This window comes from Abramis brama, assembly GCF_963993115.1.
Source record: "Abramis brama genome assembly, chromosome: 21".
In the NCBI taxonomy this organism is placed as follows: Eukaryota; Metazoa; Chordata; class Actinopteri; order Cypriniformes; family Leuciscidae; genus Abramis; species Abramis brama.
In genome coordinates this window covers 303,118-317,942 of record NC_139983.1, presented here as the reverse complement: position 1 = coordinate 317,942, position 14,825 = coordinate 303,118, and the positions used below count along the sequence as shown (strand labels likewise).

The following is a 14,825-nucleotide window of genomic DNA, read 5'->3' as shown; positions in this document are numbered from 1 at the left end:
AGTCTAGCCACGGTGTTAAATAAAAACCTAGGATTGTTTTGGTTGTTTTCTATTAGTTTGCGGAGGTGCTCAGCCCTGGCCGCTTTTAGGGCCTTTTTATAACGTGACATACTGTCTTTCCACGCGATTCTAAAGACCTCTAAATTAGTTTGTTTCCATTTACGCTCTAAATTACGGGTTTCTCTCTTTAGAACATGCGTAGTATTATTGTACCATGGTGCTTTAATTTTCTCTCTGACCTTTTTTAATCTAATGGGTGCAACAACATCCAATGTTCTAGAGAGAATGGTGCTCATAGTGCTAGTTAGTTCTTCTAGTTCATCTGTTTGTTTGGGTTCAGGCAGCAGCTGAGACAGATTAGATAAGCAATTTGAGAAATTATCTATGGTGGATGGAAGGATTGTTCTGCCTGGTCGATAACGCGGCACCGCATGACATATTACAGCAGTACGTAATATGCAAGTTACCAAGTAATGGTCAGTGACATCATCACTTTGTGGAATGATATCTATATCGGTTGGATCGGTTCCATATGATATAATTAAATCGAGTGTGCACACATATCACTTTGGTCTTGTCAATGGAACCATTTGCCAACTTTTTAAAAGTAAACTTTCCATTCAGAATCTTATTGGCATCCATTTCGGCGTCTCACGCTCGCCATCCACTCAAAACGTAGCGTTAAGGGGGTCGCACACTGGACGAGAAGCGCAGTCTAGGACAACTCGAGATATCGCACACCGGACGCACACTTTCTCAGTTTATGGCCAGCAATATTGTTATGTTTAAGGACATTATGGAATTAAGATAATGTCTGTACTATGTTATGATTGTACTGTACAATTAAATACAATCGTTGCTTAGTCTGCAGTCTGAACACTTTACCTCAGAGCGTCCGTTAACTGAATGATTTGAGAATATCTCCTGAAAATCCGATAACATCAGCAGTTTTCATCCACGCAGCTGATTTCTGTAAATTAATGTAAAACTAAATGTATATTGCAGCACAGGGTGAAGTCAGTATATAAATTAACGACGATTTGAGACAAATCAATGTAAATTTAATATAAAACTATGTAAATGGCGTTCTGTGTCGCAGGATTTTGAACAAGGTCCTGAGCCGTAGCCCGACCCCCTTTACCTACTACTCTTTGGCCGTGTGTGCGGCGTGCCTGTTGTTTCCGGTCTAGCTAGATCTAGTGTGGTGTTGTAGTTTTTCTAACGTTACTAGTTGTTGCAACTGCATGTGAAAAAAACTACAAAGTTTGGTAGGCCAAAAAGAACGTTAATCTCGCGATAAAAAAAATTAAGCCGTTAAAATGGGTTTGCGTTAATGCTGTTAATAACGCGTTTAACTGACAGCACTAATTAACATACAGCACGGTTACGGTCTTCTGCAGAGACTGTAACATACAGCACACGCTCAGTACTAATTAGTAACTATAGTAACTATTATACGACATATGTCATTGGTTTTCCTTTCTTCCGCTGCACTGCGTTGTGTTGAGTCGAGTCACTGTACACACATTCCTTGACCCACCAGATAGCATATCTGTGTCTGTGAGCCATGACTGACTGTCAGCGGTGTGTGTGTGTGTGTGTGTGTGTATGACATGCTCTACCTGTCAGCACTTTCTCCAGCATATTTCCCAATATGGGTGCCGACTGCTCCTGTCTCACGAGTCTTAGAGCTGGAAGAAGAGAAACAGGACTTCTGAATCCACAGACAAATACTTGAGCAAAACACTGATTCCACTGTTATTCTCTGTCAGTGAAGAGTGTGTGACAGACACTAACGGTCAGATTCATAAACTCACGCAGTTTGTTGCACAGCGTCTCCGGGAGTGAGAAAGCCCGTTTGGACTCGGCCGGACCCTTGACGCTGTCCCGTAGCGAGCGGACGCTCTTCTGCCGGTTGCGGGCGAAGCGAGCGCGGCGGATCTTCCACATGGCGGCGTCACTCAGGTTGGCCACGTTCGTCCTCACCGCAGTGATGGCTGACACAGGAGATCACACATGTGAGATCCATACACACGCTACGGATGCCTGACACGTCTCAACACACTCACTTGTAGGGAAAGGGAACTCCTTGTTGCAGTCCAGGTGCAGCTGCGCCTCCAGCGACAGCGTCTCGAAGCGGTTGACGAAGAACTCCCAGCTCAGAGCGGGAATCTCCGGCTTCAGCGAGTGCAGCAGCAGCAGCTTGCTGAGGATCACGGGACGGTCCCGCACCACAGTGTCGAACTGGAAGTCCAGGCACAGACACAGGCCCTGGTGGGGAGACACACACACACGTCTGGCTCTGTGAGGTCACATGACTCGAGGCGAGGCGTCGGTGCTCACCTGCAGCGCGGGCCTCTTGACGGTGTCCAGCAGCAGCCGGGCTCGGGTGGCCACGGCCGGGTTGACGTCCTCCACGCTGGCCAGGAAGCAGCAGAAGGCGTGCGCTAGAGAGTACTTCAGCACGTGGCTCTTCGTCACCGAGCCGATGTCCAGGAACCGGCACAGCACCGCCACCCGCTCCACTGAAAGACACGGACACGTCAGCAACATCTGCCTGATGCCGTCACTGAGGTTAGGCCTGTCACGATTATGAAATTTGGCTGACGATTAATTGTCTAAAAAATAATTGCGGTTATGCCGATTAATTGTCAGTTTTAGGGCTTTGACGATTAATTGTCTGTGTTAGGGCTTTGGCGATTATGCCGATTAATTGTCTGTTTTAGGGTTTTGTGCTTCATTCATTAAATAATTGTGATGAATTTAATCCTTTGTAAGTTATCATTTTGCAGTGCAAGATTACAGTTAACACTTTTAAATATTAAATAAATATATTCAATAGCTATGACAATTTGTTTATTAAACTTAGTGAGTGTATAAATCAGCAGCAAAAACAATTTTTGAAAACATCTGCACAGTAATTTAATAAAATCTAAACATGTTAATAAAAACAAATGTGCACAAACCATGATAATATGATACGCTTCAAAACAGAGCGGAACAAAGCGCGTATGCGCATCGCGGGTGCAGAATGATGTGCTTAATGCAGTGGTTCTCAAACTTTTTTGGTCGCGCCCCCCTTTAAACCTTTAAAAAAATCTGGGCCCCCCCTCCCAAAAAAATTAAATAATATATATATATATATATATATATATATATATATATAAGCGGAAAGTTTTTTTACAATGAAATATGTGCAATGATAAACTTACAAGTGATTTAGGAAATTATTGAAGGCCTGCTTTCTGTATTTCTCCTTGAAAAATAAAAAATTACAAAATAAAATAAAAACGTGCAATGAAAAACAGGAATAGTTTTAATTTGTCATGTCATTGAATCAACAGTAAGAGAGAATAATAAACCAGAACTTTAACTTTTAATTTATAATTAAAAGTTAATATATAGCAGCTTTGGAGAGTGCCTCACGAGCTCAGCTTCTGGTTGGTCTTCTCACCAGAGCGCGCACAGCAGCGGAGTGCCGCGTTCACAATAGCAGCTCGTGATTCGGTCCGCTGAAGAGGTTTTTTTCTTTGGCGAGCAACTTCTAGGTTGGGCTTGTTCCAACGGTCTGAAGAAGAACGATTCAGTGTAATTGCCGTTCGTTGCCGATTTATAAAAGAAAAGAACGATTCAGTGTAATTGCCGTTCGTTGCCGATTTATAAAAGAAGAGCGCTATCACTACCGCTTTCACGCACTTGAACGCCGTAGTAACGTAACGGCTGTATTTTTATTTTTTATTTTTTTGCAGATCTCCCGCGCCCCCCCTGCAGTAACTTTGCGCCCCACACTTTGAGAACCACTGGCTTAATGCAACATGGAGTCACAGTGCTTCAGCGAGTGCGCATTTAAAAGTTCACGGCACAAAGCGAAGAAATGTCGAGGGCACAAATCCTAGTGTATATCAGTCCAACAGTTTATTGATCATTTGTTTCTTCACAGTTTTAAACTCCAGTTATTGTGCGTCTGATGCCAATTCATAGTCCTTGTGCTGCACACGGTAGCAAGCGAGTCATTTAGAAACAGCAAAAAACTCAAGCAAAATAAAGTCATTTTATGCAAATCCACAGCCCTTTATCTACAGATCAAGCATTATAACGTCAATATCACATTGGAGAAAGTTTTACCGTGTATCCTGTCGTAACCGGACGACGCGGGCTGTATGAATGCTGAACGGAATGATTGACAGCTGCAGACGAGTTTGTGAACTTTAATTTAACAATGTAAATATACTACTGTCCCTCACATTAAGCTATGGAATGGCTTCAGATGACTTTGAATATATTGCTGGAAAACGTAATTAGTGCTTGTCTATTTATTTTGGTCCATGACTCCCCTTGTGCCGTAGGCCTATAAAAGAGCGTAATAATCGCGGTTGTCTGAAACAATCGCGGTTAGATCAAATAATCGCGATCAGACGGTTATTTAATTATCGTGACAGGCCTAACTGAGGTCATGAGCACTAGGGTGCTGCAGCCGCGGTTACTGAAGGAGGTGAAGTGAGGCAGGGTCGGGAAGGCCTCGGATCGCCCGAAGCACAGCTGCGCTACATGACGGAGCGCTGCTAAAGTGTTTTTGTGTGGTTATTATTGTGTTCTAGGTGTTTTCTGCATGTCTGGTTTCCAAGAGTCTCTGGCCCTGTTAACTTCTGGTGTTAAGAAGCGTTTTGGTCGATCGGATCACAAGTGGACGACACTAAATACAGGTGTAAACAGGGTCTAGTACGTTTTGAGCTTGTCCACTTTCGACCACTTCCAGAGGTCGTTGAAAACGTCCAGGTATGGTTATAACCTCGGTTCCCTGAGGGAGAAGAGTGAGACACTTCACTACGGTCATCCATGAAGCCCTATACAACCACGCCTGTCAGGCCAGCGCTACGGGGAGGCCCCAGCCCTTCCTATATAATATTCCTATATATATCATCATTTGAAGAATTAAGAAGTCTATATGAATGATGTAAAATGACAGAGACCTGCATGACATGTGGAAAATATTGTCTACTATCAGCCTATAGAAAATATCTCTCCTTTGCAATGCCAGTAATTTCATGCGGTCCTGCTCATTGCTCACTAAAAGTGGCACTGACTTATATGCTGGGTAAATTAGTAAATAAAATATAGCTAAATCTCAAACAGTGTAGCATTTATATTAGCAACATATTTCGTGATATGACCTATAACTGCTCAATATTAAAGCTTATACAATATGACCTTTTGTAAAGCTGCTTTGAATCGATGTGAATTCAGCGCTATACAAATAAATCTGACTATAAACAGCAGCGCTGGCCCAAAATGGCATACGTTTACAGCTCTTCAGAGCGGATGAATAATGAGCCCTCTGGTGAGATGTCTCCCTCATCTCCCTCAGAGAACCGAGGTTATAACCAGAACCGGATGTTCAACATCCCACTATGGGATATAGAAAACGCCCAATATGCAGGTATCACTTTTTACCACCTGTATTCAGGGTGCCTGCCTTTAGCAGGGTCAAAGCAGGCTCTCCCCCCTTTTTTATTATTTTTTTTTATAGCCGTGCTCCCAGCACTGCCTGTGTTAATGTGGACTTTGTGACATCCAGTTTATAGAATTTCACGAAATGTTTAATTCCTTTAAACAAAGCCCAGGAAGCAGCCATTCCCCTTGTGGAACGGGCTCTCAGATTTGCCAGTAATAGTTGACCCTTTAGTAAGTAAGACCCTCGAGTAAGCCCATTTGATACTCCACTATCCAGTGAGATAGCCGTTGTTTTGTAATCTACTTATGATAGGATGTCTAACTTCTGTTTCGCCTTTAACCCTCTGGGGTCTGCTGTGTTTATGGGCCCTGGAGGGGTTCTGACATGCTCTGACATGCGTTCTTATTTCTGTTACTCGTGACATTTTCATGGCTAAAGTCTGATTACACTGTATTCAGCACAAACTCTGCTACAATAATATGTCAGCGGCATGTATGTAAAAGTTTGTAGGTTTGAGATAATGACGTTTATGCGTGGTTTGTGAAAAAGAATAATTTTTCACTGAAATAATGTCATGAAACCCATACTGATTATTTCTTCACAAGACTTTTGAAAATTGTATCACGTAGCCTAGAATATTATAGAATATTGCTTCAAAACTATGTGAAACTCTCACTTGTCTGCTTACAAGCGATCAGTGTGTGTAACGCTGCTTGGGCATGTTCTAGGCCCAGACACGCCGGGATGTACACGCGGATGCCTAGCTGAAACAGTGAATCCGCATCCCCCAGGACAAGTGTGAGAAGGTGCACTAGATCTGTTAATCTATACAAATATAGGCCATATTCAACCGGTAAGTTGATCAATTTTATTTGCTTGGTAAGAGTTTCACTGTGCTTAATGCTTTACTCGGCTTGACGCCCTCTGACAAGTGGTAACTTGCCTTTCGGACAGTAAAGTCTCGCCACACTAACACTAAGAGCACTGAAAGAAAGGGTTCGAGTGAGGAGATTTAGGATGGCATGTCAGGCCAGCGCTGCTGTTTCTATAGGCAGGAGTGGGGCTTCCCCGGAGCGCTGGCCTGACAGGCGTGATTGTATAGGGCTTCATGGATGACAATCAACAATCAACGCAAGAAGCGTTTCTCATTGTGAGATGTCGAAGAGAACTCATTCGACCGGATTGCTTTCGTAGTGTAAACACTCATGTGGGTGAATGTGTTCAAACAGCCACAAACGACCGTCTTCTCTCCGTCTACTGACCCGACGCGTAAACATTATGGAAGCACACTGGCCAGACAGGACTCAAACTTTATCGGCTGAAGACCCAAGTCTGGTTTGAAGACTTGCATCGGCATTCCTGATTCCTCACACACACTCACAGCGTTCGGCTGATTCCTCACACACACTCACAGCGTTCGGCTGATTCCTCACACACACTCACAGCGTTCGGCTGATTCCTCACACACACTCACAGCGTTCGGCTGATTCCTCACACACACTCACAGCGTTCGGCTGATTCCTCACACACACTCACAGCGTTCGGCTGATTCCTCACACACACTCACAGCGTTTCTAACACACACTCACAGCGTTCGGCTGATTCCTCACACACACTCACAGCGTTCGGCTGATTCCTCACAAACACTCACAGCGTTCGGCTGATTCCTCACACACACACAGCGTTCGGCTGATTCCTCACACACTCACAGCGTTCGGCTGATTCCTCACACACTCACAGCGTTCGGCTGATTCCTCACACACTCACAGCGTTCGGCTGATTCCTCACACACACTCACAGCGTTCGGCTGATTCCTCACACACAAACAGCGTTCGGCTGATTCCTCACACACACTCACAGCGTTCGGCTGATTCCTCACACACACTCACAGCGTTGGGCTGATTCCTCACACACACTCACAGCGTTCGGCTGATTCCTCACACACACACACAGCGTTCGGCTGATTTCTAACACACACTCACAGCGTTCGGCTGATTTCTCACACACACTCACAGCGTTCGGCTGATTCCTCACACACACTCACAGCGTTCGTCTGGTCTTGTGTCTGTCAGAGCAGAAACTAAAGCTGCTGCTCTCCGTGTGTTTCTCCGTCTCCGGGCGTGTTCATATGTAAATTGCATGAGCTTATTTTGTATATTAGATCAACAGATCTGAAAAACCCCACAGATTAACCTGCTCACAGACCCTCACCTCGAAGAAATCAGGACAGAAGTGGTCGAAAGTGAACAAGAGACGGATTAAGACACCAGCTGTAAACGAGTGTGTGTGTGTGTGTGTGTCTCCCTCGTCCCCCTGTGCTCCACCTAACCCTAACCCTAACACCAGCTATAAACGAGTGTGTGTGTGTGTGTGTCTCCCTCGTCCCCCTGTGCTCCACCTAACCCTAACCCCAGCTGTAAACGAGTGTGTGTGTGTGTGTGTGTCTCCCTCGTCCCCCTGTGCTCCACCTAACCCTAACCCCAGCTGTAAACGAGTGTGTGTGTGTGTGTGTGTGTGTGTGTGTGCGTGTGTGTGTGTGTCTCCCTCGTCCCCCTGTGCTCCACCTAACCCTAACACCAGCTGTAAACGAGTCAGAGATCTTCTGGACTGCAGACCCGGCTCAGGTTGTCCCTGAATATAAGCACTAATAATGAGCACATGTCAGATCTAGTAGTTACTGTTGATTGTTAGTGATTCATTAATGAAAATGACACGTTAGGTTTAACGGCCAGACGTTCTCCATCTGGAGCTGATGTTGATAACAGCAGTTTAGCGATTAGCAAACACTAATCCTCTTTATCGGTGGTGTTTGTGTTAGTCGAAGCGCACAGGTCTGACTCCAGCTCAAGGTCACAGCGTCTGTCAATCACCATAAGAGGCTCCCACTAATCCTGAGGCGGGCGACAGTAACCGTGGCAACAGTGATTTGGGAGAGATCAGTCAGACCTGCTTGGAAGCGGATCTTCCAGTCCTGGCTGTTGAAGCTGCCGTCCACCAGCCTCCAGAAGATGTCGGCTCCGTGAGACAGAGTGAGCGCGTGCAGGAGCTGCGGGACGGCCAGAGACGCCAGCTGGCAGAACTCCGACCTCAGCATGGCCCACAGGCTGCACACACACACACACACACACACACATGTCTGGTTCGCTATATTTGTGGGGACTCTCCATAGGCATAATGATTTTTATACTGTACAAACTGTATATTCTATCTCCTTACACTAACCCGATCCCTAAACCTACCCATCACACACAACTTTCTGCATTTTTACATTTTCAAAAAAATATAATTTAGTATGTTTATTAACCCATTTCCCTCGTGGGGATCCACTGGCTGGTGCCCACAATGGAGGTGATCTCAGGTTTTACTATCCTTGTGGGGACATTTGGTTCCCACAATGTAATATAAACCACACACATACACACACACACACACACACAGCAGTGGATCAGACACAAACACACACACACACACACGAGCAGTGTATCAGACACACACACACACACGAGCACATACTCAGACACACACACACACACACACACACACACACACACACACACACAAGCAGTGGATCAGAGACACACACAGGCACACACACACACACACCACATGAGCAGTGTATCAGACACACACACACATCACACATCACACACACATCACACACACACGAGCAGTGGATCAGACACACACACACACACACATATATCACAACAGCAGTGGATCAGAGACACACACACACACACAAAAATGAGTTTTGAGAAATTATTGTAAAAAAAACTGTAAAATGTTTTTTTTTATGAAACGTACCCACATTCATAAAAAGAATGTATGAAGTTGCTAAAATAATTTATTATTTTTTTTTTAAGCAGAGGCTTTGTTATTTCTTTTGATATTTTGCATATTCAGATATTCACACAGAATATTCTAAGGGCCATGAAAGTTTTGTGAAAATGATCTGGGCTGGGTTTCCCGAAACCTTCTTAACGCTCCGTCGTTCTTAAGTTACACCTTAAGCTGTACCTTATCGATAATACGTGTTTCCCGAAACGTTCTTAGTTAAGTATACCTTCTGTAAGTCATACGTTGGGAAGGTTGGTCTGGACCACTCTTAGCTTTACCTTATCACTGTTGCAGGGCTACATGAATATCACTCTGAAGTTTTAATACATACAGTACAGACAGTGTTCAGTTAGGCTAATTCAACTGTTTTCATGCAAAGAATAAAATTGTCATTACACTGATTGTCGTTAGATTTTTAATTATATACTTCAAATCAGCTGGCAAACCATTAAAGGCTTAATAGTCTATTTAAAGGGAATGATTGTGGTGGGAGTTTGCTCAAACTATGGCAGCGATACAGCGAATAGTTGTGCTAAAAGACGCCGCCATCCGCGGAGCGCTTTCAAAGGCCAGTGAAAGCATAGGCTACTGTCAGTCAAGTCCTATTCGGACGCTAATTGTTTCTCATGGGCTCGTACGGTATTTTAAACATTTACAGGGGTAAGTGATTTTATTGCCGTCCGAATCTATAATATCAGTGTTTTTTCTCACCCAACCCACGTAAAAATCCCTGGCCAAATAGTTTTTTTGACAAACAGGTCGTGTGGGAATTTGATTGCCGTCTGAATCCACATCTCTGAGTTTACAAGAAGAGATTCAAAATTCACTGTTTAAATCCTTTTTGATCACTGCCAAGCACCGTATGTAAGATGTACACTTTTATTACTGAAATGCTGGAAAGTATTTACAAGAACCATATTTCATCGCAGCTCCACCTCAGCGAACAAAAATGGGAAAGTGAAGAAAGCACGTGAACATGTGAAATGGTTATTGTGGCAGCAATATATGTTACAAATTTAAAATATGTAGGCTAGGCTATTATAGGCTATTATAGTTTGGATTATTTTTTATAATATCCCATGAGTCCTAATAAATGCAATTTCAACTATTTCTGAAGTGCTTCTTTTATAAAGAACACCGCTTCCTCACATAAACAGCCCCTGCTCGAGAGAATAACTGATTCTCCAGCCGTCGATATCAGCAGATTCAGCAGCAGACAGACACGCGTCACACACAAGAAGGAATATCTTAAGCAGTTTCCTAAGGTATGGTTCGGGGAACACGCCTAGTAATGGTATACCTTTAGTTAAGTTATACCTTAAGAGTCTTCGTAGCGCGCTAAGAGACAACGTTATCGGGAAACGCAGCCCGAAAATGCTGGCGGGGAAAGAGTTCAGATCTGATCATGAGTCTTTAAAGCCCTCAGTAACCCGATGCCTCTGTATTCAGCTGATCTGATACTTGTAAAAGTTTGGTATGTTGATTGTATGTGTTGCTTTCCTGCAGATAGCTCAAATTTATTGCACAGCAGTTTGGTTGTTTTTTAACATGCTTTATAAATAATCATTGATAGATTAAATGCGACCCGATTATAATCAGTCATGATGTGCTTTTCCTCTGATGGCCGTTCAGTGAGTGGGATAAAGGGATACCTGGGAATGAGCATCTTCTCCTGTATGTAGGCCAGGAACTGGGGCTGGTCTTTCCTGGCGTGATACAGGCACTCTCCGTGCAGACACAGGATCTTCAGGACGCTCAGCATGTTGAAGAGGATATCCGGCTCTTCGAACTTACTCATCTCCTGTCAGAGAGGGAGAGCAGACTCGCGAGTCACAGGACGCAGCAAGCGCCCCTTGACCTCAACATGACCTTTACCACCCTGACCTCAGCATGACCTTTACCCCACTGACCCCAATGTGACCTTTACCACCCTGACCTCAGCGTGACCTTTACCACCCTGACCTCAGCATGACCTTTACCCCACTGACCCCAATGTGACCTTTACAACCCTGACCTCAGCGTGACCTTTACCACCCTGACCTCAGCATGACCTTTACCCCACTGACCCCAACGTGACCTTTACCCCACTGACCCCAGCGTGACCTTTACCCCCTGACCCCAACATGACCTTTACCCCACTGACCCCAACGTGACCTTTACCCCACTGACCTCAGCGTGACCTTTACCACCCTGACCTCAGCATGACCTTTACCCCACTGACCCCAACATGACCTTTACCCCACTGACCCCGTGACCTTTACCCCACTGACCCCGTGACCTTTACCACCCTGACCTCAGCGTGACCTTTACCCCCTGACCCTAATGTGACATTTACTCCCTGACCTCAGTGTGACCTTTACCCCCTGACCCTAATGTGACATTTACCCCCTGACCTCAACGTGACCTTTACCCCCTGACCCTAATGTGACCTTTACCACCCTGACCCCAACGTGACATTTACCCCCTGACCCTAATGTGACCTTTACCACCCTGACCCCAGCGTGACCTTTACCCCCCTGACCCCAGTGTGACTTTTACCCTCTGACCTGTGTGACATTTACCCCCTGACCCCAGCGTGACCTTTACCAGCTGCCGCCCCCTGACCCCAGCGTGACCTTTACCCCCTGACCCCAGCGTGACCTTTACCTGCAGCACGGTGTACAGAAGCTTGAGGGAAACAGGAAGCTGCAGGTACGAGAACTTCCTGTCTGCACAGTTCTTCAGCGCTAGGGAACAGAACACACTGATGCTCAGAAACACAGATCTGTGAGTGTGTGAGTGTGTGATGAAGGGAACGATGAGACACGTACGAGGGATCTCAGGAGAGGGATTGTGGCTGCCGGGGTTTTCCGAGGGGGCGTCTCCTTCATCGGCTCCGTTCTCAGACCGCAGACTGAAATCAGCTCGAGGGAAAACCAAGCTGTCCTCCAGACACTCGGAGGGTTCCTGTCGAACACACACACATGCTGAAACACCTACACCATCCTCTCACACTCAGGAGAGTGATGTGATGTCTGGCAGGATCAGTCTTTTCCTGACCTCATGATGAAGATCTCACACTAAACTAGAGAACATGCTCTCTGCCTAGTTAAGAGGCGATCTGATTGGCTGGCTTACAGCTCTGCCTGGAGGAGGAGCACGTGTTTGACAGTGGCTCTGGAAGCTAAGGCTGCGCTCCACTCACCCATCAGCAGAAGAGCAGGGCACTGCACAGGGCACATGCACACACACTGTTCCTCAGGTAACTCTAGCTCTGAGTACAGTATAAACTACAGCACGGCAGAAGAACTACATAGTGTACGTAAGTAAATAGTTTACTTTTAGTTTGACTTTTTATTCTTCTCCCAGTTCACCGGCCACTTACTTTCATGTCATGGAGAAGTGAATGAATTTGCGTGTTGTGAATCCGACAACGCTGAAGAGCAAACTATTACATGGCGGCGCCGATCACCCGTTATCATCTATTATGATGATTATAAAAGTGTTAAAAAAGGCAAAATACAATCAATAACACATATTTGAGAATCAGAATATCAGATTATCAGAATATCCTATTTCACAATAAGAAGACAATTGTTCAAGCTAAAACCAAGAGGTTTATTTTCTCATAGCTAAATGGACAAATGTAATTTTGAATATTGAAGACAATGGACAAAATGAAGACTCTTGATTAATCCAAAACCAAGAAGGTTTATATCTAAAAGCTTAAGGGAGCGAGTACCAAAGTGTAGACAAATGTTTATGCAGTTTAAAGTAAAATAAATATATTTTTTAAATCTCTCACTAATTCAATATTGTGTACTGTTGTGCAATTCAGAGTAAAATATTACGTGATGTTGGGGTGGCCTGAGATCCTGACTTTGCCTGGGTGTGTGTGTGTGAGAGAGAGAGAGAGAGAGTGTGAGAGTGTGAGTGAGTGAGTGAGTGTGTGTGTGTGTGTGTGTGTGTGTGTGTGTGTGTGTGTGTGTGTGTGTGTCTCACCACCAGGCGGATCTCCTCGCGCGGGGTCAGTCTCTGCAGAAGGTCACAGGCCAGCTGGTAGCAGAGGATGCTGGACTGGCACAGGCTGCACTCCAGAGCCTTCTCGTCCTTCTGACAGGTGTGTGAGCCGCCCCACGGGGCCTGAAGAACACTGTTGATGATGCCCACCACGTCCCGGCCCAGACTGCTCTCCAGGCCCGGCGTCAGCGTGTCCTCCTGCAGCTCCATCTGCACACATGTGCAATGCATTGGGATTGGCATTTAAAGACATTCTGAACTCAATTGGAGTTAGACAACTCGTGTCAGGACTGACTCATTGTCGTAATCATACTCTAGTTCTAATATTATCACACGCAATCAATGTTGATGCCGTTGAAATTCTCAGCAAAGCGATGACATCCCAGATCATTATCTAGTCTCGTGTATACTTCATTTAGCCAAGGCTGCAAAGCCGACTCCGTGTTTTAAATATGTTAGACCTATCACTTCTGCCACTAAAGATTGCTTTATCAATAATCTTCCTGATCAGTTTCATCATCTCTGCATCCCAGATAGCTTAGAAGAACTCGATATTGCAACAGAAACTTTTAACTCTCTCTTTTCCAGCACTTTAGACACAGTTGCTCCGTTGCGCTTAAAGAAGATTAAAGAAAATAGTCCAACGCCGTGGTACAACGAGCACACTCAGGCCCTTAAGAGAGCAGCCAGAAAAATGGAGCGCAACTGGAAGAAAACAAAACTAGAGGTATTTCGCATTTCATGGAAAGAGAGCCTGATTGCTTACAGAGAGGCCTTAAAAGCTGCTAGATCTGCTTATTTTACAACCCTATTAGAAGAAAATAAACATAATCCTAGGTATTTATTTGAAACAGTGGCTAAACTAACGAAAAAGAAAGCTTCAAGCACCGAAGTTTCCAAGCAGCACAGCAGTAATGACTTTATGAACTTCTTCACTCATAAGATTGATAATATCAAAGAGAAAATTATAACTATGCAACCGTCTACTACAGTATCGCATCAGGCAGTGCATTGTAGTCTCCCTGAGGAAAAATTAGATTCATTTATTGCTATAGGAGAGGAAGAATTTACTAAACTCGTTAAATCATCTAAATCGACAACATGTATGTTAGACCCTATACCGACTAAGCTACTGAAAGAGATGCTCCCAGAGGTCATAGATCCTCTTCTTACTATCATTAATTCATCTTTGTCTCTAGGATACGTACCGAAAACTTTTAAGCTGGCTATGATTAAACCGCTTCTTAAAAAAACGCAACTTGATCCTACAGAATTAGTCAATTACAGGCCGATCTCGAATCTCCAAATGTCAAAGATACTAGAAAAGGCAGTATCCTCACAACTGGGTTCCTTTTTAGAAAGAAATGATATCTGAGGATTTCCAGTCCGGGTTTAGACCGTACCATAGTACTGAGACTGCTCTCATTAGAGTTACAAATGATTTGCTCTTATCATCCGATCGTGGTTGTATCTCTCTATTAGTGTTACTCGATCTTAGTGCTGCATTTGACACTATCGACCACAACATTCTTTTAAA

General features: G+C 44.6%; 1 protein-coding gene across 5 annotated transcripts in view; it reads right to left on the bottom strand.

Annotated features, from left to right (window-relative positions):
* The window catches only part of unc79 (unc-79 homolog, NALCN channel complex subunit), a 110,116-nt gene that overhangs the window by 30,921 nt on the left and 64,370 nt on the right, over positions 1 to 14,825 (bottom strand). For all 5 annotated transcript variants that reach the window (XM_084096585.1, XM_084096586.1, XM_084096587.1 and 2 more), the window contains exons 19-27: positions 13,271 to 13,498; positions 12,100 to 12,235; positions 11,936 to 12,015; positions 10,942 to 11,090; positions 8,399 to 8,556; positions 2,344 to 2,525; positions 2,070 to 2,271; positions 1,818 to 1,997; positions 1,623 to 1,691 (exon numbers count right to left, since the gene is read on the bottom strand). In XM_084096585.1, the coding sequence (XP_083952711.1) occupies positions 1,623 to 1,691; positions 1,818 to 1,997; positions 2,070 to 2,271; positions 2,344 to 2,525; positions 8,399 to 8,556; positions 10,942 to 11,090; positions 11,936 to 12,015; positions 12,100 to 12,235; positions 13,271 to 13,498 (1,384 nt within the window). The remainder of the gene's footprint in view (positions 1 to 1,622; positions 1,692 to 1,817; positions 1,998 to 2,069; positions 2,272 to 2,343; positions 2,526 to 8,398; positions 8,557 to 10,941; positions 11,091 to 11,935; positions 12,016 to 12,099; positions 12,236 to 13,270; positions 13,499 to 14,825) is intronic.